The following is a 27915-nucleotide window of genomic DNA, read 5'->3' on the forward strand; positions in this document are numbered from 1 at the left end:
AATTTAATCAAAATCGGACAAAAATTACTCAAGTTATCGCGTTCACGGACGTATATATATATATATCTATATATATATATATATATAAGTCTATATATATATACATATATAAAAATTTGAACGAATGGTGTTTTTGGCCTCTGGGGACATCAAAATGAAAAAGTAAATCGGTCCCGGGTCTAGGTCTTACCGTGCCACCTACGGTAATAGCTACTTCCCTATAGGGAAATTCGCTAAAAATAAATAATCTTTACTTCTGTTGCATATAATAGTTACACATCCGCCAAGCTTTTAGAAACAAAATTCAACTTTTATGGCCTTAATAGAAACGTTTAAGTTATAACTTTTAAATCTGATAAGTAGTGGATACCACCATTTTGGTTTTGATTAATTTTAAATCTTGTGTAGGCTGATATGAGATAAACTTACCAAATCTTCGAAAAAAACTTTCACATACATGATTTACCTTCATCTCCCTTAATTACATATCTTTTTTCTCAATTTTTGACATTTTAAATTTCAATTTTGATGTCGCAAAAATACTAATTATTAAATTTAAATGAACCGTTTTTTTAATTTACTCTTTTTCATATTAGATCACAATTTCTTCCATCTTGTGGTTTCTTCACTCACAATAAATCATAAGCAAAAAATATCAGCTGTTATAATCTTTAGAAATATTGGTGTGCCTTTTCAATAGTATTTTGAAATTGTAAAGAAACTATATCTATACTATAAAAAAATGTTAAACAAATAATTAAGCATTAGACAGCAGACGAAACTAATATGATTATTAAAGCATCAAGGACTAAATAATATAATAACAAATACAGTATATGTTTCATTGCATCTCTAAATCTACTCTACAATAATATCAACCCACAACTTAATATACAAAACCAGCAGTTCTTTTAATAAGTTCCATCTTCCATTAACTTTACAGTTTCACAACTTACCATTAAGTAAACATAGTAACAGATATTTCATTGATTATAGAAACAAAAAAAAAACACTGTATACTGCTTATTTTTATGATATTTTCCTTGGTTTAATTTAATCAGTGGTGTGGCAAAACAAAAAATATAAATTTATCAAATAAAGTAAATATGAACTGAAAGCTATGTTAAGATAAAATAAGAGTAGTTTGTATTACCATTTGATAATTAAATGTGGTTACACATATGCAACAGGTTTTAGAACACAAAAATCGATGCACAATTTATTTATTGATGATATTCTTTAGTTTAATTTAAGCATAGGTTTAGCGAAACACAATTACTAAATTTACCTAAATATACATGTAAAAAAAAAACAATATGATGTGCAAGTTATGTTAAGTTAATCTAAGACATGTTAAGCAGTTCGAATTTATTTCAATTAGCCTCCAAATTCATACAAACCATCTATAGATTGCAATTTTCCTACTGTTTCCATGAAAATATATCAATAACATTATTTTCATAACCCTTAAGACACTTAAAAAATATAAAGCAGACCCTGAGTTGATACAGCAACACTTTTAGAAATTATTTTTTTATTTCTATAATCATTGACATAGTTTTACAATAAATAATCCATGATAAAAGGTTTGGTTAAAATAAATCTACATCATAGTTATGGCAAATATTATATTTAATTTCGTTGGATCAGCTGTCTTCAATTATGAAATATGCAATTTGGCAGTTCTTCTTGTTTACATTGAAATGTCAAAGCAAATGTAAACATTGTGAGTATTCTCATTGCAGCCATGGGTACCAATCAATATTTACTTTGAAAATCCTCACCTCAGAAACTTTAAAGCCAAAGGGGCAAAGCCCACGGTCAGTATCGTGGTGTGATTAGTCCTATAATGGTCCTTGGTATGGTAGCTATATTTTTGTAAAATTTAAGCCCAGTTGGTTCGGTAGTTTTTGCACCTATTAGTAATACACATACAGACAGACACCATTAGATTTTTATATAATAGTATAGAAGTATAGATAAATTGCAAATAAATGTTTACATCTACATTATTATATAAAAATCTAATTGTGTCTGTCTGTATGTGTGTTACTAATAGGCTCAAAAACTACTGCACCAACTGGGCTTAAACTTTACAAACATATAGTTACCATACCAAGGACCATTATAGGACTATCCACATTTCGATACTGACCGTAGGCTTTGCCCCTTTGGCTACAAAAGTTCTGAGGTGAACATTTTAAAAGTAAATATTGATTGGTCTCCATGGCTGCAATGAGAACACTAACAATGTTTGTTTACATTTGCTTTGACATTTAAATGTAAACAAGAAGAACTGCTTAACTGCATATTTCACAATTTCAGACAGCTGATACAAAGAAATTAAATATAATATTTTCCATAACTATGAGGTAGGTTTATTTTAATCTAACCTTTTATCATGGAATATTTATTCTAAAACTATGTCAATGTTTATAGAAAAAAAAGATTCTGTAACCGTTGTTGTATCAACTCCGGCTCTGTTTTGGATTTTTTAAAGCGACTAAGTTATGAAAATAATGTTATTGATATGTTTTCATGGACAAAGTATGAAAATTACAATATATAGATGTTTTGTATGAATTTGGAGGCTGCTTTAAATAAATTCTAACTGCTTAACATGTGTTAGATTAACTTAACATAACTTGCACATCACATTGTTTTTTATAATTTATATTTAGGTAAAATTAAGTTATTGTGTTTTGCTAAACCTATGCTTCAATTAAACTAAAGAATATCATCAATAACTAAATTGTAGGTCGTTGATTTTTGTATCTAAAATCTGTTGTATATGTGTAACTATATTTAATTATTAAATGGTAATACAAAATACTCTTATTTTATCTTAACATAGCTTTCAGTTCACATTTACTTTATTTGATACATTTATTATTCGTGTTTTGCCACACCACTGATTAAATTAAACCAAGGGAAATATCATAAAACTAAGCAGTACACAGTGTTCTTTTGTTTCTATAATCAATTAAATATCTGTTACTATGTTTAATTATTGGTAAGTGTGAAAATGTAAAGGCAATGGGATGGAACTGATTAAAATAACTGGTTTGTATATTAAGTTGTTTAATGATATTTTTGTAGAGTAGAATCAGAGATGCAATGAAACATATACTGTATTTTCTATTACATTTTTTAGCCCTTGATGCTTTGATAATCACATTAGTTTTGTTTGCTGTCTTTAATGCTAAATTATTTGTTTAAAAATTTGTATAGTACCTATAGATATAGTTTCTTTAAATATTTCAAAAGACTGTATTCACAGCAATATTTATAACAGCTGACTTAGTTTTGCTAATGATTTATTGTGAGTGAAGAAACTGAAGATGGAAGGATTTGTGATTTAATATAAATAAGAGTGAAAAAAATGTTTATTTAAATTTAATAATCAGTATTTTTGCTTATTAAACTTCAAAATTGAAATTGAAAATGTCAATAATAAATTAAAAGATATGTAATCAAGGGAGATGAAGGTAAATCATGTATGTCAAAGTTTTTTTTCAAAGATTTGGTCAGTTTGCCCATATTAGCATATACAAGATTTAAAATTAATCAAAACCAAAAAGGTGGTATCCACTACTTACCAGATTTAAAAGTCATAACTTAAACGTTACTAAGGCTATAAAAGTTGAATTTTGTTTCTAAAAGCGTTGGCGGATGTGTAGCCTAACTATTATTTGCAACAGATGTAAAGATTCAAATGTTTCTATTTTGTGTCCTCTTCCCGTTGCAAAGCACGGGTACAACAGCTAGTTATCAATATTGTTTTTTTTTTAAAGATTAATGTTAAACAACAACTTATACTGATAAATAACAAAAACAAATAAATAAATCAGCTGTAATGTTTTAAAACTCCTGATTTACATAAAACAAATGATCGTTAAGGTATAATTAGACAATGTAAAAGGAGTACTAGCATTGTTTAGATAAAATGGAGAAAAGTGGCCATGCGTTACGAAAACATCACCTTTCTCCGTTATTATTTATTCAATCTTAACTCCTAAGGTATCATTGAAAACTACATAATATTTACTAACGTTTTTGTCTCGTGTAAATTTGTTGTAAAGTTAACGGTTTTCGTGAAATTTGGCATCAAATATTTTACATGGCCGCCATTTCAAAACGGTTGATGATTTTTTAGTATGATTTTAGGTAAAAATATGTCTTAATAAGATAAACATTTATTACAAACCCAACGCTGTATTTCAAACTGTTTAGGAGTTATTGAATATTTGCTAAAAACGCATAAATACAGACAGGCGGAAAATTAGGCATCACAGACCCATGTTCCTTTGGTGAAATGTGTTTGTACTGGCCTAGGCAATCACGATAAACATGTGTCCAGAGAGTTACGGGACACCCTTTATACATTGGTTGTTGACTATGACTACCAACTCGACACGACGTTTACGCTTCAACCGATCACTGCACATAACTTACAACGCTACGTCTGCGGCCTGCGGGGTGGTTCCGCGCCTGGTTAAGATTATATTTCGGCCGATGTCCTTACAGAAAATTTTCATATCCTCTGCTTTCCACTTTTACACATTGTTGTATATATGTGTGGTTCACGGGTTCAATAAAATCTTTTACCCAAACTCCAATAATCAATTAAACAATCATTATGTATTCTGTATTTCAAATTGCAATTGTTCATAAAGCAGTTGTCATTCCATGTAATCTTTACAGGCAAATTAAAAGCCCTTTGTTACAACTGATCAAACAAATATTACTTCATTTTGTTTAGCAGTGAATTTAAAATCCATAAGTTACCTAAACTTAGTTTTTGTCAACTTTCTAACCAACGCAACTTCATAGCCTACTTCTTGTAGTGGTCTATCAGCATATGTCTACTCATGACCTGTCTTGAAACACCATTGACTCGTATACAATATTAGTGGCACCTGTAAATTGGAGTCTTGGCGCCGTTCTTGTACCAGATGATGAGTGACAGCCTGTCGTTGTCGGTTGGGAGGGAGAGATCACACGGCAGCTTGACTGTTGCTCCCAGCACTGCCTCAACCTCCGTCACCGGGACTGGAACACACAAGGGAGGGAGGAATCAGCCTGCAGCAAGCCACCTACAAGCTTAGCGCCTATCAAAGCTCCCAACCTCCTAGAGAGTACAGCCTCAGTGGGTTCGTCGCCAACTGATCGTCAACTATATTGAATCGCCATGAGCACATACAATAGTGTACATACGATACAAGGTATTACATTTGCATTCCCATAAATTTACCCCAGTAAATATACCCCATGTACCCCATACTAAATGTACTACACAGTTTTTAAAAGTAAGAATCAGTTTATTTTTTAGAGCTACTCAGTACATGATTTTGATATAGAAGAAATGAACTGGTGTTTTGCCTTAAATCCACAAAATGACAATTTTAAGGGCAATGCAAAACAAACAACAAGTCTTAGAGATACTTAAAAAGCAGCTTGCGAGGGTATATAACGACATTTGAAAGAACCTAAAGATTTGTTCGATTTTGTTTAACACTAAACAGCTAAAATGGATAAATACTAGAAAGGACCGTCCTAATAGAAAATAAAAACATTGGTCAAAATATTAAATCTTTTATTTTACTATCGGTACTGTATTTTATAAACACATAAATAACAAAACTGTTAATTTAACTCAAAATTTAAGTGTATATTTATTTCCTATCAGTGGAACCTAAATGTTAAAAATGTCCTTACGTTTCAAAACTGTACGTAAAACAATAATTAATGCAAGTAGCTAAACATGTTGAGAGGGTTTCTGAGAGGCAAGAAATACAAACAGTGACCCTTGTAATCCTTCTACACTGCGGGCTCACTGGGCCACTATTGCGTTTCTTCAGAGGTAGTTGAAGCTATGAAAATGTATTAATATTATAACGATGTCAATTAATAATATTTTACGAATTTCCTCGTGCAAGGTAAAGAGGATAAATATCCACCCACTTCTGATGATATCCTATGGAAGCTATTTATTGTAATATTTTTCAACCTTTGCATGTTCGGTTTCCAGGAAAGCTGTAGGGGTTGCTTTGATCAATAAGACTCATTCAAAAGTGTCCACACAATTATAAAACTATGCCAACAAAACACATTGACTCTTTTTTCAAATAACGCCGAGCTTAATACCTACATTATTTCAGACATTTTGTTCTCTAAATTAGAGAATATGCAATGATATACATACGTCATACATATTTGTAAAGCTGAAATTATGACTAGCAATAATGTAGTACATACAAATAGTTAAGAAATACTATCTAATAAAAAACATAGTCTTTCATAACTGTGATTGTAGGCCCATTACTTTCCAAGGCCAGATAGATTGTATAGCAAATATTTTAATAATTATAATAATAAATATTGTCATCATTCCAATTTTCACAAAATAAAATAACACATAATAGACGTTTAGTAAGACAAAGAGATATGTATTTTAATTACGTAATTAAATTTTAGAAAATAAAAGTTTATATTGACTTTTCTAGATAAATCGTTGAAAAGATTGATCAGTTTGTAATCTGATGGATTGATAGCTCCTTCAAGTTAACATGAGTAGTTTTAAAGCTAATGGGGCGAAAATTTAGAGAGGGATTTTCGTTTTAATCAAACAATGTACTTCAGACCTACGTTGCAAAAACTTGTATTTTATACACAGTATCTTATGTACAATAAAAAGGTCGATGCATTTTTTTTCAAAATCAATCATCTTTACATGTATTTTGTAAGCTTAGTATGATTAGAGAAAATCTAATTAGCTGTGTTTTTAATCAAGATCGGTTATTATTCCTTTCCCAGATGCATATATCCTTTCACATAAATACACCTCTCGATTCAAATCATGTCAAGGTACAACATCTTCGTATATCTAATTACGGTTTCAATGTTCAATGTTTTAATACAGCAATTTCAATTTGTGTCAAATGTGTCAACGATTGAGATTTTTGTCGTAAGACAACGCACTTCTTCCCTGCTTGATAACGACAAAACCGGTCACCATAACACGAATCTAGGATTGCTCTGACAGATAGGTAGTTCAACCTCTTATTAATATGATTTAAATATTAATTCAATAGAAAAAGTTTGACATGTAATGTGGAAATATGAACGTGGATCCTCACTATGTAAAAAAAAATTACCAAACATGGTAGCTTGGCTTAATTACAACATAATTCACAAGGAGAAAACTGCGGAACGTTAACGCAAAAAGGAGGCCGTTCGGTAACCCAAACGTTTAATAGTTTACAATGAGTAAATTTGCACCATACCGATAACTGCAATGGAACTTACCAAAATAATTTTACATTAGTGCTTTGAAAATTAATTGACAATTTGGTTGTAAATTTATTGTCAATGTAAACATGAGACTTGTCCAAGTGGAACAGTGTTCGTGTCACACGATAGACGTAGACTCGTGCGTGACCAAATATTGACTTTGTTACAGCCCGAAAATGGCGTAGTCTCCAAAATTCACACAATTAAAGAATAATGTACTGCCTACAATTTTAATATCAAACAATTTTTGAATAAATAAATTGTTCTTTACACACTTTACATGGGGAAGAACATGTTTGTTAATAGAAAATAGCATTGGTTTATTACAACCACCAATGTTTCGAAAAAATGTTTCATAATAGAAAAATATAATATTGATATTACATTCAAGACAGATTTTTTTGCTTATACTTTTTTATGGCAATACACAATGAGAACAAAAGTAAAATTATGTCTCAAGCCTTGTTTTAATGGGGCACAACGAATATAGGTAGTGATACATAATATACTTTATCGCTTAATAATATATAAGAAAATTTGTATTACGTTATATATTCATCGAAAAAGATGACTTTTATGATATGGATTAAAATTGTAAGCAGTCGCTATGAATCGATAATAGGCTAAAAGTAAACGGAGCCAAGTCAAGACTAAAGCGAACTTAATGGCCAACGTATCATCGACTTTCGTTTAGATAAAGGTTAAGTTGAAATGAGTTTTACTGCTTTCATCTACAGGCAGCTCAGCAAGTACCTATGTTTGATTACTTCATTTTGTCTTTTTGTTATTTCTCAGTGGTATTTGTTAGTTAATTAAATTAGGCATGACTAGCCTGGAACTATAAATATGAACACCAATAAATCCCTCAGGTATCAGAATATTTTGTTACACGTGAATGTCATTCATAAATAATCTATTATTTTAAACATCAATAAACTTGTCATTGCTGCGTTGGTGAACTGCATATAACAACCTTGCTTGAAAACGGTATTCTACAACCTGTGTTAGGAAATGGTGTTTTTCAAAACTATTATTTTTTATTATTTTAGTCTTTATAATTAACGAAGCAGTGGAATACCACGTATTTAATCAACAGGACATAATTTAGTGAGTAAAAGAACATTACAACCAACAACAGAACTCACATGTGACATATTCATACATTGGAATAACAAAGGAAATCCTTATACAGTCAAGGGGATAATTTAAATAACCATGTGTAACATGTGTTGGCTGATGAATAATCTTAACATATTTAAGCCTCATTTATCTATTTAAGAATTAATAATTGACCATGCTCACAATGCTGTCAGTTGATTAGAAGTAATCCTAGGAATATAATGTAAACACTTTTACCTTTATTATTACCGTTATTAACCTTTGAATATTTGCTTAATTCTATATATTTAAATTTAATGCATTAACTGTATATTTTATTAATATAATTTATGCTTGTATGACAAAATTCCTTTTAATGAATATGTAACTAAAAGTTGGTCAACAAAGGAAGGATATTAAAGAAAAGTATGATATTTATTAGACATAAATCATCTAATGTACAGCATGAATGAATCTACAAGATCGATAAAGTTTTTTTTTTATATCAGTACGGTGAATTAAAATACAATTTGGATATGCCTCTGGATCGTTATTGAACATAGTTAAATCTAAGGCTTGCCTTACTATCCAATTTATTTTAGAGTAACAACCTAGGTTTCTACGTCGAAACGTTTTAATCAGTCTTTTTGTCTCATAGGCTAGCTAAACTTTTACTTTTCCATCTCTTACTCATAAAAATAAAAATGGTAAATACAAGGTTGAAATAAAAAACCCTTATCTCCTGGTGTTTTCCAATCCTTAGTCATTTTGTTGTGGGTACACAAAAGGTTAGTGTAAGCAAACCATCGTCATAAAACATATATCCACTTATTAAAATTATTTAATTATTTATCTAGTTTCTAAATTAATAACGAATCGCAACGAGCTGGACAATCTAAATACTAAATAATAATAAAGTACGGAGCAATAAGATCTCACTACCTGATAGTAATTATAGTACGACAAAGAAAAGATAAAAACATTTTAAAAGGAGAATCACTACATCGTCAGCTTAACTACATTTGGCGCGTTAGCACATAGCGTATTTCATTATTGAATACTTGCATGACAGTGTTAGTGAGGAGACAGTACACTGCACATGAATATTAATATATACCCTAACAATAAAGTAATCTCATAACTGATCGTTGGATTATTGGTCCATAACTACAAGCAATTTTGCATTTTACCTTACAAATTGATTTTGTAGAGTTTCAACAAAGGTAGTTTTATGAGATTTTATTATGCTGTTATTTGTATATAATGAAGGTTAATGTATCGAAGTTAGAGTTTTGTTCTTAAGTGATAATGCTTTGTCTAGCCCTACAGGCATTTCCAAATGTATGATTATATTTTTTAATACGTAAATGATGTTTAACACGTAATGACACCTTTCATGAATGTTAGGGTCAATGAGTAATTAATATTATTGAAGCAAATAACATATTTTACACGTTAAGATAGATGATGGCAATATGCGCAGGCTGCGGCTGACAGTTTGCGAATCCGGCAAGTAATTTCGTCAGTGAGGGGAACCGTGTTTCTTTGATACTTACTTTGTCAAAGTTGTACTTGTCAATACTACAAGCCAACATCATAGACACATGTTTAGGTCACTTTATGACAAAAACAATGAACATTTTTAGCGTTCATGTATGTTATAGTAGGCAATGTATGCTTTTAAAAGTGCGACGAAAAGAAATTAGGAATTTTGAAAATAGGCCTATATTACTGTTATATTTTAGTATATTGCAAGGCGATTATATTTATTACTTAGTAATAACGAAGCCGCGAATATGAATTAGAAATTATTTTTAAATATCTGATAAATGTTTACTAACATTCTAATAAAAATATCATCTTTGAATAGTAGAAATCATATTTCTTTTTAAGTTCTTAACAATTAAATAACCAGATTTTTATACTGTAAATGTGTGCTAGCTAAAATTATAACATTGTTAATAAGATCTATATATTGTTGCAATTAATTATTTTTTTGGCAGTGTGTAACGCTAAGCTGCTTGCTGGAAAAAGGATGCAGTATAACGATACTACGTATTTGGTATTTCAATAAATATCTTAGAAAGCTATTTAAGATTGTAATACAACTTTAAAAGATCTATTTTTCTGATACAGCCGGACAAAAGGAAATAGCCGTATTTGTGCATCAATAGGGTCGTAGTTTGTCAAGTTTTGGGGCTGAAATCAAAATATTTGTATTCATTTATTTGGTTGACAAATCTCATATTGTTCAACTATAGTGATATTAAAAAAGTAAAATTCAATTATTTGATTTTGTGGCCAGCTTAGATCAGTTTTTAAGAAGGTTTCATCCCTATTTTCTTAGCCTACTCTCCTTAATCGCTAGGATTTTAATAAATGTTTTGGACCTGATAACCAGCTCATATACATATCTTTGTCAGAAACAAGGCATTGACGTATTATACAGGGCGACAACAAGTCTGGAAACGGCTTAATATATTTTTAACTAAATCCGTTAGAAAATTTAAACCTTTCACATCAACTTATATGTATGAAAACTTATTTTTGCCTTCATTGACATTTTTTGACCTCCACCAGAGGACGACCCATGAGGAGTACGTACGTAATCTTTTATGTAAGCATATGTACATAGTTTTAAAGGGCTTGTGAAGTGGAGTTCATTGCTGGAAACCGCGTCTCAAAAGGTTCATCTGTTACAAAATGGTGGCAGTCCAAAGTTCTTGCGGAATATACCTGCACAAGCCTTAGTAATACTCGTAGTCAACATTAGCTAGAGATCTGAAAACCGATTAATTTTTTTTTTATATTAAATAATATTAGTCTATGAGCAATTTGAATTTCAATTTGCGATGGGGGGACAGACCATAAGGAGTCAGTTTTAGCTCTCAAGCTAATGTTGACTAGGCCTAGAATAAGTAGGTACTGCGGAGTACCAATACTAAGGCCTGTGCAGGTATATTCCGCAAGAACTTTGGACTGCCGCCATTTTGTAACGGATGAACCTTTTGAGACGCGGTTACCGGCAATGAACTCTACTTGACTAACCCTTTAAATTGATGAGCATATCACCGTATGCTTACATTAAAGATTATGTACCTACCCCTCATGGGTCGTCCCCAGGTAGAGGTCAAAACATGTTAATGTTTGCAAAAAGTAGTTTTCATACATTATAAGTTTATGTAAAAGGTTGGAATTTTCAAACGGATTTAGTTCAAAAGATATTAATCCGCTTCCAGACTTTTTTGTCACACTGTATTATAATTTTCTTGTCACATTTACATATTTATATCATTTCCCCACATATATCAACGAATATTTACCTTTTTATATTTTACATTTTTCTGACAATTATCAACTATAATAGACCAATCTTTATAAAAAACACTATTAATTCACCATGTATTTATTTATCATTAATACCACTTTGTAATAAACTGATCCATAAAATATATTATATTTTTAATGGGTTAAACGTAGGCTATTAAAACGCACGATGAGTCTATAAGTAATTTATTTAAAGAGCTAGTTAAAAGTTAGTGTATTCCAAATAAAACAATTATTTTTCATTAATGGTCCCATAAACATTCAATAGGTTATTTATTTATTTATTTATTTATTGTCAACGGTTCCGCCATTTTTACAATGTTAGTTAATAATAACAATCAAGACAGCTAGATTTCAAATGACCTAAATAACGAACTATACATACAACCAATTATTAACAAAATTACAACTACAATCTATTTACAATAAAGACTTTGCAGTTTAATAATAATATTATAAGGTTACATGCAAGTGCAATAATGCCGAAAGATAATGAAAATGCTCTTGATAGATACAGTAATTCAGACACAACAAATTCATGAAACAATAATGAGTTCCAATCAAGAAGTTAACATGCTACTACTTTAAATGAGACAATAATGGATATAAAATCAAATATGCAACTATACAAACAAAGGGTTACAAACAAACATTTGAACAAATAATGCAATATCAGGGCGTGAGAATGAATGAAAATGAAGATAGGCAAAATAATTAAATGAATACAGAGAGCAAGAAAAAAAAATGGCCTATTACGGGATTTCCATTTGTTCTATTTCTCTTCTGAATTTAGAGACAGATGTTCCGAAGAAATTTACTTGTGTTGCTGGGTCCCCGCCAATCCGAAGAAGTATGGATATCCCACTGCTGTAGGCATAGTACACAGGCAAGTATTTTCTTCTGAGAGCTGACCTGGATTGAGTTCATAAGGGCACCTTGAGATCAATCTTCTCTAGCAGAGCCGGGGGCTGTCAATGTAACCATTCAATAGCTTGAAAAGGAAGGTGAGATCCAACACTTTACGTCCATGTTTGAGAGGTTGCAGATCAAATAGAGTCTTCAACGTTGAAACCGGAGTCTGAAGATAGGGATACCCTAGCTTCAATCCAATCAGCCTGGCTAGACGAACTTGAACACTGTCAAGGGCGGAAATATGGTCAATTTGGTATGGGGACTACTATTTGGTGGGGGGGGGGGGTTACTAGACACACATGGTTTTACACAGTGATTTATTTGTTTCAATACATACTGAACAAATCACACATCTAAATAACATGGATTAGTAAATTATCCATAATATTTCTCATTATATAATTATGTTCTGACTTATTCTTGTACTTTTTTTTAATTTGCATTTTTAAATGCTACGATCATATTCAAGACATGGTTAAGACACATAAAAAGAAGAATCCACACAGCTATCCAGTCACTTGATTCATATATCAGCAGAACAGAATATAGTTCCCTGCATTTACGTGAGTCTTTAGTCATTGAGACATAGTGAAAAATGAGCAGTTCCAACGGAGTTGTTAAACAGTTGTAAACTTTTATTTAATTTCGTTTTGTCCGAACGCTTGATTGCAAACCAGTTATTCAATTTTATTTTTTATTTTATTTCCCAACGGAACTTTACAATGAAAAAACATTCACAACTTGAAATTGCAGGAAACAAAACAGTAAAAGTTGTACAAATAGTGAACAGTAACAATAGTAGTAACAATATCAATAGTAACAAAAATATTAACAATACAAATATTTACAATTTATAAATAGAAAGTTGGATGGCAACAAGTAGTGCATGAGTGAGATCAAAGAAGAGTGTGAAGTTATTTTACAATAAATATCAATATTGACAAAAATGCAGGAACAAACATAAATATCAGTTTTACAAATTTTACATACATCAGACAAGATGAAAAAATGTGTTTTGTAAAACACAATTGTTTGCTTGTGTTTTTTTTGTGATCTAAGATAATAATTAGACAATTGGTTTCTTAGTACGTGGATTATAATAGCATCTCCATTAGGCCTAGCATTTATTGTGAATAATATACATCTACAGTTAAATACTAATAGTAAATATTAATACTAAATAAAATAGGAAATGTGTTCTTGTAAACACCAAAAAAAGTAACAAGCATACACTTAATTATTTTCTGTTCACAACATTTAGGTGGTTTTAAGGGTAGCAATTTATATCCCATCCACGTGACACTGACCTTTGAAACTAAAGCACGACAGCTGAGGTTAGGCAATGTACATAAAAATAGCCTATGTTTCTGAGTAAACCACTATCGACGAGCTAAAGAACTGGTGAACAATTTTTCTTCTGTGTTTGGGAGACTTACACACATACACATAAAGGACTGAATTGCTTAATTTACCAATATATGTATTTTTCGACTTAAAATTTCTCAACTATCAGTTTGGTAGAGGAAAAGTGTCACTATCCACGGATTAGGAATCTTTCTAACATGTTAAGACTTTAAGAACAATTTTGATGTTTGAAGTTTGGGTATATAATGATTGGTAATTATAATCGACAAAAACGTGTATAACTACTATCTATGCAAATGGATGTTAGATGTTAACAATTATAGATCATTGGATTTGTTATATTTCAAATGTTACTTTTAAAAAGACGTTAAATAAAATATCGGTTAGCCTCCAACCGATTTCGCCAGACAATAGGCTACATATTTAAGACTTATGGAAATTAGATAAGAGTTGGTAAAGATCGAAATGTAGGATATATCTTATGGTTTTACGTAGATAGTTGAAAAATTATAACATTTATAACATTATAAAACTCCTAATTAAGATTTGAGTCTGATATGAGGAAACGAAATACATCGGAGTCGCTCTCCGGCGATCGAAGACGAGCCACTTTGAGGACCCTCGGTGCATCAGCGCGGTGTATTTCAAAGATGACTAACTAGAGCAGCTACGAGAAATGGCAAGGAGCGTGAATGTCTTTAACAACATGGATAATGCACTTACTCACCCTCACCCGTCCACTTCCAAGTTCAGCTGATCCGGCAGTCGTAGTCAGGCGTTTGACCCGCTTGCGGGAAAAAAAATCGGTTTGTCCATCTCTGAGGAAGCGGGACGTTTTATTGTGAGTACCGCAAAACATTTGACTTTGATGCCATGGACGATTTTTTGTTTTGTATATACCGCGTGTTTATTAATGGAGGTAAAATTATAATATTCAGAGAATGTGTATATGATCAAAAAATAAGGTTTTTGTTGTGTAAAAGTGTTCATCCCCTCCCCACAAAAGGGATATTTCAGCGGCAAGTCGAAATTTTCAAATGTAAACTCATATCAAATACCTAATATGTTAAGTTCATACATGATAAAATAAAAAGATTCTGGCAAACTAGAGGTCTCTAAGTCAATTCTATTAAAAGTAATGGCAGCTCAAGTTTTAATTTTTCCCCTTTTTTGAGATAACAAGTTTTTAAACGGGTATAGCTCGTCATTTAATTAAAAACACAAAAAAAACTGTGAAATTTTACACACTTTAGAAGTAGGGAGCTTTTTTGACTAAGGAAATTATTTCAAATCTTTGCTATCCTTAGCCGTTCTCGAGCTTTAGCCGTTACAAAAACGTGTTGGTTAAAAAAAAGGTAGGGGAATTTAAACTTAAACTGCCATAACTTTTGATAGGATTGGCATTGAGACCTCTTATTTGCGCCATTCATTTTACTTTCTCCTAAGAACAAGACAGTAATTGCTTTCGTCAAATTTCCGAATATGGCCCTCATGATGTTGATAAAAAATTATTATGTTGTATCCCTTTAAATTTTAAACAAAATGGTGGGACTCCTATTCCTGTAAAAATTACGGTTCAAAATTCATTCTAACTTATGTCATTTTTCCATAAAAGAAAAAGTCTGATTTTTGAAAATACCGGCTTAGATTTAAATGAGTGGTCCTTAAAATTAGTGGAATAATGACCCTTCTGATTTCTAACAACATAATGCAACCCCTCATTGCTGTAAAATACGGTTCAAAATTTATTTTAACTAATTTTATTATCCCATAAAAACCTATGAAAATCTAAATAATATAAAAAAACGGGTTCGGATTGAAATTCTTCTGTTGTTGGCCAAATAATTCTAAACAAAATAGTGCACCCTCTAGTTCTAGTTAGTTTAAAAAATATTTTTTAGTTCTTATAAAAACTATGTTTCAAAAGTCAATGCAACTTTTATGATTTTACCTATTAAATACCAGTACTTGCTCTCATCGCTTACCCATGACGAAGGTCGTTGACAATCTAATGGGAGAACGTATGTGTCAGATTGCTGATACCGTTTATTTTTATTACAACTTTTACAATTATGTATAACTTGATACGGGTTTATATTTTTAAACTTCGACTTACCCCCAAACTACCCCCTGGGGGGAGGGGGAGAAGATTTACATAACAAAACTTTCTTTTTTCATCATATAAACATTCCCTGAATATTATAACTTTATCTCTATTAATAAACAATAACAGAGGTGGGTGGGACTTTTGACACACACGTGTGTGTTTTGACGAGTCCTGGACATAATAAACAAAATGAGGGTGAGTGAAGCCCAAAATCCATCTTCATAAATGAATAACACCTCGCCTAAAAGCAAAAGCGTAACAGAATATATTAAGCAAATAAATAGTTAGGAAGACCCAGAAAAACTTTGACTCAAACCAATTAATTTTTGTAAACTAATTATATAGGAACTTTATCCCTACCGGTAAAGAAATATTCGAAATAGGTGGAATAATAAACATAGTTTTGAACAATTGGTTACAAGGAAGTGCTACTTTTATAGTTATGCATTGTTGCAGTTATTGTACATTGTTAAATAAAAGTTAATAAAAGTTTTTTTTGGAAAATACAGAATGGATGAGAGAAAAAGCACAATTGAGATTTATTGCTGGATTGAATCCCTTTTATAAATCTTCGTTCTGAACAACTAAATCTTGTAAAAATTGTAGATTTTCCCTAAATGGATAGCTGATACCAAAACCGATAACTTATCTCCGACCAAAACCTGACAAAATATAAAATAATATAAACTATTTTTGGGTCACATAAGTCTTTTCCTGTTAAAACAATTGTGTTCGATTCAGAATTACTTTTATCTTATTCTAACAAAAAAATTTAGTGTCATCAATTTATAGATTCGTTTTTATTGTTTTGACACTATGCAGATTTGGCATAAGACATATTTTCAAGTAAGGTCCTTTGAAACTACAAGGCATTTTGACAAAGAATATGTTTTTAAAAAGGATTAATTTCTAAAAGAGGCTTTACTTGGGATGGAAACGGTTTTGCGTGAACCGTCCCGAGTCAATAAGTCCAGTTTCAATTGAAACTTTGAAATTACTTATTTGTTAAATTAGAACAATAGTTTCTTATGCAAGTAAAAACAAACTGCCAAAACTAATCAATGCTAAGGTTAATATTTTGCGTACTTTGTCTTCAAGAGATGTGATTTTTGGCCAAACAAGTTATGCTATTATACAAGGTGAGTTTAAAATGAGTCCCCCCCCTACTTTTTTCTACATTTCTTATTATATCAACTCCGAACCATGTCAGATCATTGTAGAGTAGTAAGTACTTCATTTCGACTGGGTGTAAATTTTTGGCCGCCATCTTGGATCCGCCATATTGGATACAAATTATTTTTTCAAATGTAAAGGTAGGGTTGTGACCCACCGTGTCAAACTAGATCTTTACGCTGAATACGATGCTGTAATCCGTTTTTAAAAATATTGATCCATTCTAAAGTTATGAGAACTTTTTATAACTTTATTTTTAGCCCATTTTAATATTGTTCATTTACAAACTAAGGTCATAATCTCAAAATAGCGCTAGATAAAGATAAGTGGACACCACCTTTCATATTTGACCTATTTTCACTTGGTTATGACAGGTGTATTTTTTTCAGCCGCCATCTTGGATCCGCCATTTTGAAATGTGATAAATTATTTTAAATATGAAAGTGATGTTAACCATCATTTTGAACTATTTTTTTTGCTTAACTTAATGCCGCAATCCGTTTTTTGTTATCAAGCTTTCTTGATAAAATATTACAATTATTTTATTTAAAATGTCAATATTTCAAAAACCAAATATGACAATGAAAAACAGATTGCGGCATTGAACTCAGCATAAAAAGTAGTTCAAAATGATGGTTCACAAGACCACCTTAATATTTAAAATAGTTTATCACATTTCAAAATGTCGGATCCAAGATGGCGGCTGAAAAAATACACCTGTCATAACCAAGTGAAAATAGGTCAACAATGAAAGGTGGTGTCCACTTATCTTTATCTATTAATTAATCATTTATCATTAATCTTTCATTTATTTTTTTGGTTATTTTATAATGAAGGAACCCCCAAACAGGCTTTGCCTCGGGGGCCCTACATTTTCTCCCAATAAATTGCACAAAAAAGAGAATTAAATTAAAACCATGTAGGTATAATTCTTAAGTTTTTTTATTATATTAATATTGTTGTGAATAAGCCAGTGTTTTTTCTTCTTAGTCAGTCTGACACGTGGGACATTTAGTTTTAATAGAATATTATATCAATTTCTTTTTATTGTGTTGTGCGTTGTAATTTTGATCATTGTAATTCTTGTATTACTGGGAGAAAATAAATATTCTTATTCTTATTCTTATTACTATTTTAAAGATTATGGCCTTAGTTTGTAAATGCACAATGTTATAATGGGCTAAAAATAAAGCTATAAAAAATTCTCATAACTTTAGAATAGATCAATATTTTTAAAAACGGATTGCAGCATCATATTCAGCGTAAAAATATAGTTTGAAACGGTGGGTCACAACCCTACCTTTATATTTAAAAAAATAACTTTGTATCCAATATGGCGGATCCAAGATGGTGGCCAAAAATGTAAATTCAGTAAAAATGAAGTACTTAATACTCTACAATGATCTGACGTAGTTCGGAGTTGATATCTTAAGAAATGTAGAAAAAGGTGGGGGGAACTCATTTAAAACTCACCCTGTAGGCCTATGTTTTCCTCCTGTCTTAAAATTTAAACAGTAAATATTGTTAATAAAAATAAAGTTGATCACCAAATGGTTTATAACATACCATATACATAATTTTAAATAAAATTTTACCGTACGCTATATAAACACAGGTAAATAGAGGTTAATCGATTTATATATTTTAAATATCATTTAAGGCCTGGTAGAGTTATATTTAATGCCTGTTTATTTAATATGAAATCACTTCTGAGAATTAATTTGAGTAACTGAGATGTAAATTGGTCTCCATAGAAAGTTTTTGAACATCGTATAAGCTTTTTAATATCAAATGGGTAATGTAAATGTCGAAAACAAGTAACCCAGTGTCTCCTCTTACATTTCTTCCTTTACAAAATATGCTTTGTCGTCTGTGTAGCTACAACAAAACGTATAACATGGGGGATAGAAGAAATAATTAAAACCGTTTCAAAACAATTACTTCTGAGAAATATTTAGCATATTTCGGTCTTTATACAACTTGATAAGACCCTAGACATAGAAAACTTACAGAATAATTGAATTTTATATTGAAATAGTTGGACTTTCACTGTCTTGTCTTCTCTGTATATTTATTTACTTTACAGTATAAATACTATTGTTTTAATGAATGCTAAGCTTTGCTGCTACAGGTAACGCAGTTAGGTGTGTTTTTATTGAAATGTTTACAGATTAGTGTGAACAAAACTAATTTGATTTATTTGATCAAAATATTTCCCTAAGTAAGCAAACTACAACCGTTTATTTATTCTCTATAAGATTAAAGGAAGATATAAATTTACAGTTTTTGTAATTTTATCATAACCACTAGGCCTAATCGTATAACTACGATTTATAATACTCAATTATTTGCTTTTTAGAGTTCTATAAAATGGTTTGGGAATAAATTTATACATTTTATTTTTGGCGGGGGGAATTGAAGAGAAAACTACTTTTTTACACTATAAAACCATGTTTCCCATAGTACGATTATGCTGGGTCGTGAATTAGTGTAAATAAGTGTAGGTTTACAGGTTTGTGCCCAAATTCACCAACAGTTTATTATGTTTACTGGATTACAAATTATCGTTATGAAGGACACATAAAAATATAAATAAACAAATAATTTTGTGGTTCTTCTCAAAAGTTTGCTATAGTGAAAAATTATTAATTTGTAATGCAGACAATATAATAAAATAAAGTAAAATAGAACTTTTTAAATTTGTATTACAAAATTTGGAATAGTTGATATAAGAAAGTTTTATATATAATATTAAAACTATTATTATAAACCATTTCTTGGTTGTTAATGTATATGTATAAAATTATAATTTTATATAATAAGATATACAACAGTTCTAACGAAATAAAACCAATAATACTTATATTGCTTTCAATCCCCTTGATTTTAAGTGTTCGAAGTTTTATTAAACGAATTTTACTTCAAACTTGTTTGAGACCTTTGAGGACAGTTTTTACTTTTATAAGAGGTTTAAGTCAGTCTTATTGATTTCCTGTGCACAAGTGGATTAAAAAAGGATGATCGAATAAGCCTATTATTTTGAGTGGTGCAGATTGAAAGGTGTGTGTGCGAGTGGGTGGCAATTCAATTCAATGCTTTTATTGGACAAATACAAACCAATCAGAAACAGCTTTAAAGTTTACATTTTCTTTTAAAACATATTACCATTATTTTATAACATGAAATCCATAGTATAAGCATATAATTAGTGGGTATTTTGCCTTAAAGTGAATGAAATGTTCCGTAGATTATTATCAGGTAGAGTAAAGTAGCCGTGATTTGTAAAATCAACCATAAGTATCATTGTTTACTCTTTAACTTTTAAAAATGCAGGAATTTAACGTTAAGAAGTGGTTTTGCACAATATTGGTATCAAAGTAAGAAAAAAGGTTTTCAGTTTCGTTATCATTTAGTTAGTAAAATCTTTGTTTAAATATATTCTATATCAAGTGATCTGTTTGCTACTGCGCAGTTAGAGGATCCGTATTAATTAGCTTTAATTAGTTAAGTCCGATTTATTTTTTACATTTAAGTACATTTAAGAGTATCCATTGAATGATGTCCTATTTTATTCCATGTCCAGATTCACAGAATAAATATATAAAATCTGATGTTATAAAGAAGTATTTCCATTCGAAGACTTTTCAAATTTAACTTACTTAAAAAGTACCTTAACTAATTGTTAACAATTTGGACATTTCGATAAATAATATGTGGCCCATTCAAAGTGAATGAACAAAGTTATTAATTTTAATAGCAAGTATATACAATGTTCAAAATAAATAAAAGTTATATTCTTATGTATTTTCATTTTTTCACTAACCCAAAAAGATGACGTTACTAGCTTAATAAGAACAAAGTTTCCTTTTTGAAAACTTATTTTCATACCGTTTTTACATTTTTAACTAAGCGTAGATAACAGTATGTTAATTATTTTTTTTAGCATTTTATAAGCTTCCGAACTAACATAAACGTACGAATTTATTAATTATTTAAATTTAAATTAAGACAGATTGTTTTATTTCATTGTTAACGATTAGAAAAATAAAGTTGTTATTAAAACCATGATAAAAGAGTTGTGATTTGATGGCATCAATAGAAAATATAGTTTTTCAGTAAGCCGTGCGATTAATTTGTGGACGTGTATGTGAAAAAATATTTTAAATCGAATCGATTTCCTGAGTATATCAAAAATAAATTTACACTTCAACTGTGTATTATATTTGTATTCTATACTCTATACTACACAACTGGGAAATGAATGCAAATATAATATCGTCCCTTCGGAAATCATATGTTGACATAGGGTGTCATGGGTTTTTACTTTTTGCTTGAATTCAATACTAGCTTTTCGATTATATTGGAAAAATAACATTAAACTAAAATGATAAATAATGGTGACAAATATTCTTTAACTATTTTAGCAGATATTTTTGTGAGTACCTTTTCATACATTTAAAGTTTAAATGAATTTATTGATTCGGAAGAAGATTAATATATTTTTTCTTAATACACACATGGGTCAATTGTGCCTTAAATTGTATTGTACGTTTATTTTGCAGTGGATTCTTTTAGTAAGTCAATATTTGCTTTTTCCACAACAGTGACACAATTTTAAGCAGATTTCTCAAATGCAAGATATCAAGATTTATTCAAAACCCATTAAATTTCAGTCAAAACCCATTAAACTTTACAGATAAATTGGGATCGAACTTAACCTCTCGTACCGTGAAATGTCTGCCACATTGCCTTGATTTTATTTTGATAAATTAGGTTTCCCTGTTAATTTGCTTTTAAAAAGTGGTGAACAAATGTTTTTGGAAAACTAATACTTGAATAATTATAGGAAATCAATTGTAAAAAAAATTAAATACAAAATAAGCTTACATTTGTCATTTGAATAATTCCTCATTTGATGCTTTAAAAAATATATTTACGAGTAGATATTTTAATCCTCAATCAGTATTTAAGTAAAGACATCAAAGAAACAAGTATAATTTTACGTACTTGAATAAATTACAAATTATTTTTTACACATTGGACGAATTAATTTGAAAGGCTTCTGCTCCATATACTGGCTAAAGTTAAGGCGTTTTAATCTTTTGTTGCAAGGATGAACGAGGAAATAAATTACGCATTATTATAATGTCTTATATCATACAAAACTTTGTAGTCAAGTTATTAAACGATGCACATGCGTTTCCGTCGCTCCTTTTATTCGTCATTTTAATGGATGACACGGGATTCAGTTTCTATCAAACCGCAATCATATCTGACAGAGGCTTAAAATTGATGTCATCAAACAATTTGATAATGAAGGTTGCAAATCACAGAACAGAAATCATATGATAATATTTAGTAAACAATGAATCTACAATACTGAGGATATTGGTGAAGCTCCTCTATAACTAACATGTATGAGAGGATATCATGTGTTATTTTTATTGTTTTAAAATGTAATCCACATCTTTTCAAAGAGTAAAAAAGTCTATTTACTTATTTAATACGCAAGCAGGTTTTTTTGTGACAATTACTCCTCCAAAACTACTGAACCGATTTACATGTTCTTGGTGTCATTGGAAAGAGCTTAACGTGAAGTTGTGCAGGAAACCTTTTTTTTGGAAATAATTAGAGGGTGAGGCACTGGGGCCCTTTAAAAGTTCATATTTCTCCATAAGATTAACATGGGAAACAAAAACTGTTTTGAAACTCCAGCTGTTGTCAGAAATTAAAAGTTAGAAGAAGAAAATATGGTAATTGTAAACAGTTAATAAATTTGCTAATTTAACCGTTAGTTAGCTACAAAAATTTACTTACTTGGTTGAAATGAAATAGTTACTACTAGTAAACACGTTGCTCGAAATCGAGCAATTGCGAAGAAGTAAAGTAGTTATTTAAAAACAAATAAAAGTAATCATAATTTCCGATGAGTTAAAAAGACTTTTAATTGACAAATAAATAACAGCAATTAAATTATACAGCTGATCAAAATGTAAACAATCATGTTCTTCATAAGGATAACATGGGAACTTTAACAGCCACTGGAGCAGAGCCCAAGGGACTTTAAAAAAAATGTAAGGTCAGTTTGCAAATCTACTTGACACGCTCTTTCCAATGAGACGTCAATGGATAAAATCGGTTAAGAAATGGCGGAGGAGTTCAACCGACAAAGTTTCATGTAGCGTATTAATTATATAGATTTGCATTTGGGTTTGCGTAAATATTGCAATGGAAAACAACAAGGGAGCCTGGATAAATTTATATACTAAAAAGAAAACTGAATTAACACTATGCTGCATTTCTTAGTAATTATTGAAAGAGCCGATTTGCAAACCATGGAAACATAAGAAAGTCATAGAACACCACCAAGGAGAAGAAAAATAAATAATGTGTTTTTTTATATTTATAATCGTTATTATGGACAACCTAAAGCGGCTATGAGTAAGGCTATTTGTAGAAAACACTAAAAACCAGATCAGCTTTTGAAAAATGATAAGATATTTACAAGAAATGTTGATAATATCGAACTGTTATGTACATCTTGAGTATTCCATTATCTTTGAGTCGAATCGTTTTTAAAGTCATAGAAAATTATGGCTGTTATTCGTTTAAAATAACGCCTGTAATACTTAGCAATTGTTCGATTTCGAGCAACAGGGACAATAGTATGTATTTAATATGAATGCGCGTTGAATAAAAGCATTCAAGTTAAATTATCTTTTACTATATAAATAGTTAGAACCAATCTCACTGTAGCTAGCCAACCAACTATATAATTACTGTTTTCACGTTTCTTTAAACTAAACAAAAATAATAAATATTTGTTTCAATGTCTTAGCCAGGTTAAGGTTTACATCATAGGATTGGAAATATAAAACTGGAAGATATTTCATTCTCCTATATTACGAAGATAGGTAAAAAAATTGATATGTAAAATACATACATACATGGATGTATCAATGAAATATCTTTTCTTTCCAGTTTGCACATAATGGAGTTAAAAAGTAAAAACTATACTTATAATGTTCTTAATTATTGAAATTGTGGGATATGTCCGTTAAATTCGTATTGCATTTTAGTAGTGTAACATATTTGAAAACAAACTCTTTGTTTAATTATCAATGTGACTCATCATCATTTTAAATATTATAATGGCGTTGTTGTTTTTAACGCTGAGCTGTTACCACTTATACATAACGTTTAACTAAATATAGTTTACAGTTATACTTTATCACACCATGATCTCAACAATTCAATGCTATTGTCCAATACAATGATTATGAAAGACTAGTTCAGCGCAGCGAGGTATACCCCACACATGTTGTACGTTGCATATATTTGTAGGTTTATTAGTGCGTGGCATTATACAGTATATACTGTTATATGAAAAAATTACATCTTAATAAAAAGAAAAAAAAAACATTTAACATATTGTGAAACGATAGCATTATTGTTTCTTACAACATTAGGTTAAGGTATCATACTGCCTGCTTTGTAAAAAGGGTTAAGTTCATGGTATTTATCACAACAATACTGCAATACACTGTAATGTCTAGAAACACATGATATTTGAATTAACACTGGTATTAAATTATCTTGTACTCACTCGGTGCTTCCGTAACAATATCCAAGTCCTCGTCATCTGAAGCAAGTGTGTTGGTCAGTGCTGCAGCGATCAGTATAAATAGTACAACCATATTTTAAGTACACTTATGAATTCTAGAAAACTCTTTCAAAGTATCGTTTAGCACATTTGAAATGTAATGCAGTTACATAAATTATAAATAAAAAAATCACACAGTTTTATTTGATGATAGTTTATCACGTAGGCATTCAAGGTTACCGGATGCGGTGACGTCGTGTAGTGGGAAGGTAGAACCGTGGCGGGCTGCGGCTGACCGCGTACTGAGGGTGGCAGCTCACACTCGGCAGGGAGACCGAGGATTGCCGGACATCCCCGAGCTGTCTCGTCAAACTCCTCACACCGGACTGAGTTACAGTGCTATAACTGAGATATGGGAGTGGATCATATTAAAAATATTTGATTTAGAACTGTTACTGACGAAGTAAATTACCCGTTGAGTATTAGTTTTTTTTTTTGTATGACGATTATATACGGTGGCTGAAAGTTACTTGCCACCCCTTAACCTTTTTACTATTTGAGATATTTGAAATCGGTTTATAGCCACCTTCTTGGATGTGAGGGGCTACCAGGGATACTAGAACGGACCCGGTATGGATCATAAACATAAACAAACTATGTTACTGGCCCGAAAGTTAACTTTAATTAACATTGCTTAAATGAAACTGTCTAAATCATATGTTAAGAGTCGGCATGAGTCAATAGTTTTACATTGTTGTTGACCGTCAGATGCCAGGCTAAAAAATGGCTGTCCTAGCACTGATCATCAAAAACATGCGTTTACGTTGAAGCATATTAATCATGCACCCAAAGCTTGATTACCAAACAGAAAGTTATATGTGATTCTTAAATATATTTTCCGTTTGAATTGCTTAGGCCTATCGTATTTTGAAAACTTTTGTTTTAGAAGTAGAAAAAAATGACAGTAAAATCACAGTTTAAGTCAATATATTTATATTGTTTGACAAAATAATAACAATTACAATCAAAAAGTTGACTTAAATCACATCCCTGGTTTCAATAGCTATAAAAGAGATATTTTGGAACTTTTTATCTCAATAAAAAATGCCGTAACAATGCCGTTCAATCACTAAAATTGCCGTTATGGACAGAAACTCCAAGGTGGCCGGCGATCCGGCTGACTCATAATGCTATAAAAATTCGGGCCAGCAACGTAATTTGTTTATGTTTATGATCCATACCGGTTCTGTTAAGGTATTCGTGGGGGCTACTACTATAATGATGGTTCATTTTTAAAACTTTACCCTTAGTAGTAGTTTAGGTAGGGGTGTGGCTCCAAATTACCAAAAGAGAAGAATAGTTGACTTTATTATTATTGTACAGGTCTGTATGAAACTTAAATATAACAACCAAACAACTAATAACAAAATGGCGAACTAAAAGTGATTCACAATTAAATGAACAGATATAACAAATAACAGCAATTATAGGGAGCTGGGGATTTTACATGTACATTAACCACGCAGACGCTATTAGCAATGATCTGAACTACATTATAGAATTCTGCCTGTATATAAACTAAAGTCAGAAAAATATAATAATTATCATTTTTTACCACCAAAATACAATCCTGTTTTAAGGCGTGTTATTATGGGTAATTATTAGTTAAAGGGTATAGTCAAAGATCTGAAGGCAAATAACCGATGGCAGTTAAAATTTAGAATCATTCTGGATTATAACCAATTAGTGACACGCAAAAACCAGATAAAAGTTAAACGGGGTTGTTCTTTAAAACATGGGTGATTCATGAATGCTTATTAATTGACTAATGAAAGACTATTTTCTAAAAGATAGTTTATTGTGATTTTTGACTAGCTAACAATAAAAGAAAATTGAATTCAATGGAGCCAACATGGTTTAATAATTTAACAAATTGTAATTTTTTTCACACTAACTGTTTGAAAAACGTATAGTAAACATAGAATTTTGTATGTCACCATTAACTATCATATATACTTCCAAAATTATTATTTACTATCAAATTAATACAGACTCATATCCTAAAACAATTTACATTTACTTTTGGTGATATATTGTAATACATACAACCATTGACACGATGAACGTAAAATATGATTTATAGAATGGTTGTAAGTAAACATAAATATTAATTCGTGGTACTCATCAACCGAACTGACTCTTACTGTTTCTACAACATGAGGTGGATACAATATTTAGAACATGAGCATTTCCCGAAATGTCAACACTGCAGACCGTCAAGAGGTCAGACTGACTGTAAACATGGCTGAAGAGCAACTAAAATCCTTGATAATGCTGATGCAAAAATGCTTTATCCTAGTTAACCATAAAATATTCAATGGACCACTTTTGACGAAGTTTGTAGTTAATGCCATGGCCAAAAGTGTAGCTATATAATTAGTACCTGGGGACCGAGCCATGGTTTAGTACAGTTTATTTCGATTGTAAAAGCAATATAAAGGAAACTCACGTTTTAACAACTAATCTTGGCTTTACTATTTTATATCCAGTGTAATTTTAATTTATTATGAACTCAGTACCCCGCTGTCCAAATTATATAAACTTTAAAAAGAGTACATACAAATTGTAAAATCTACCCTTAAGAGTGAAACATTATTAGTTGACGCCAGTGCACTCAAACGGCAACAACACGAAACACTAATCCCTCATCAACACTGACTTGCTCTATTTTCCCTTAAATCGATTAATATTCAGTGCAATCTTTGCTCAATAGTTACAACTAATGTTCATCACTTTGTACTGCTTTTAATACTTTGCCAATATACTGTGGATGGCTTGTTATGAACACGCGTAAAAAGTATTTTTCCAACTTTTTACTTGTTATTTTGATCAACCGAAATAGTTACTTGGAAACCCATAAGGCCAGTGATACATTTTAATCATTTTCAAATGAGCTGTATTGCAAAATATGAATTTTTCTGAGGTAGTGGATGTCGTCAATCACTTTTTAAGTATTTCAATTCTTAATTCCAAAATG

The 27915-nt window shown here is 30.7% G+C and overlaps 1 protein-coding gene across 1 annotated transcript in view; it reads right to left on the reverse strand.

The window, feature by feature from the left end:
• The window catches only part of LOC128982864 (nephrin-like), a 65187-nt gene extending 40149 nt beyond the window's left edge, over positions 1 to 25038 (reverse strand). Inside the window, exons 1-2 of the mRNA XM_054401911.1 lie at positions 24882 to 25038; positions 4920 to 5052 (exon numbers count right to left, since the gene is read on the reverse strand). Coding sequence (XP_054257886.1) covers positions 4920 to 5052; positions 24882 to 24972 — 224 coding nt within the window. The 5' untranslated portion in view covers positions 24973 to 25038. The remainder of the gene's footprint in view (positions 1 to 4919; positions 5053 to 24881) is intronic.
• Between the last annotated feature and the right edge of the window lie 2877 nt (positions 25039 to 27915).

This window comes from Macrosteles quadrilineatus, unplaced genomic scaffold (genome assembly GCF_028750875.1).
Source record: "Macrosteles quadrilineatus isolate MER2022 unplaced genomic scaffold, UCM_ALF_1.0 Scaffold_1__1_contigs__length_201487025, whole genome shotgun sequence".
In the NCBI taxonomy this organism is placed as follows: domain Eukaryota; kingdom Metazoa; phylum Arthropoda; class Insecta; order Hemiptera; family Cicadellidae; genus Macrosteles; species Macrosteles quadrilineatus.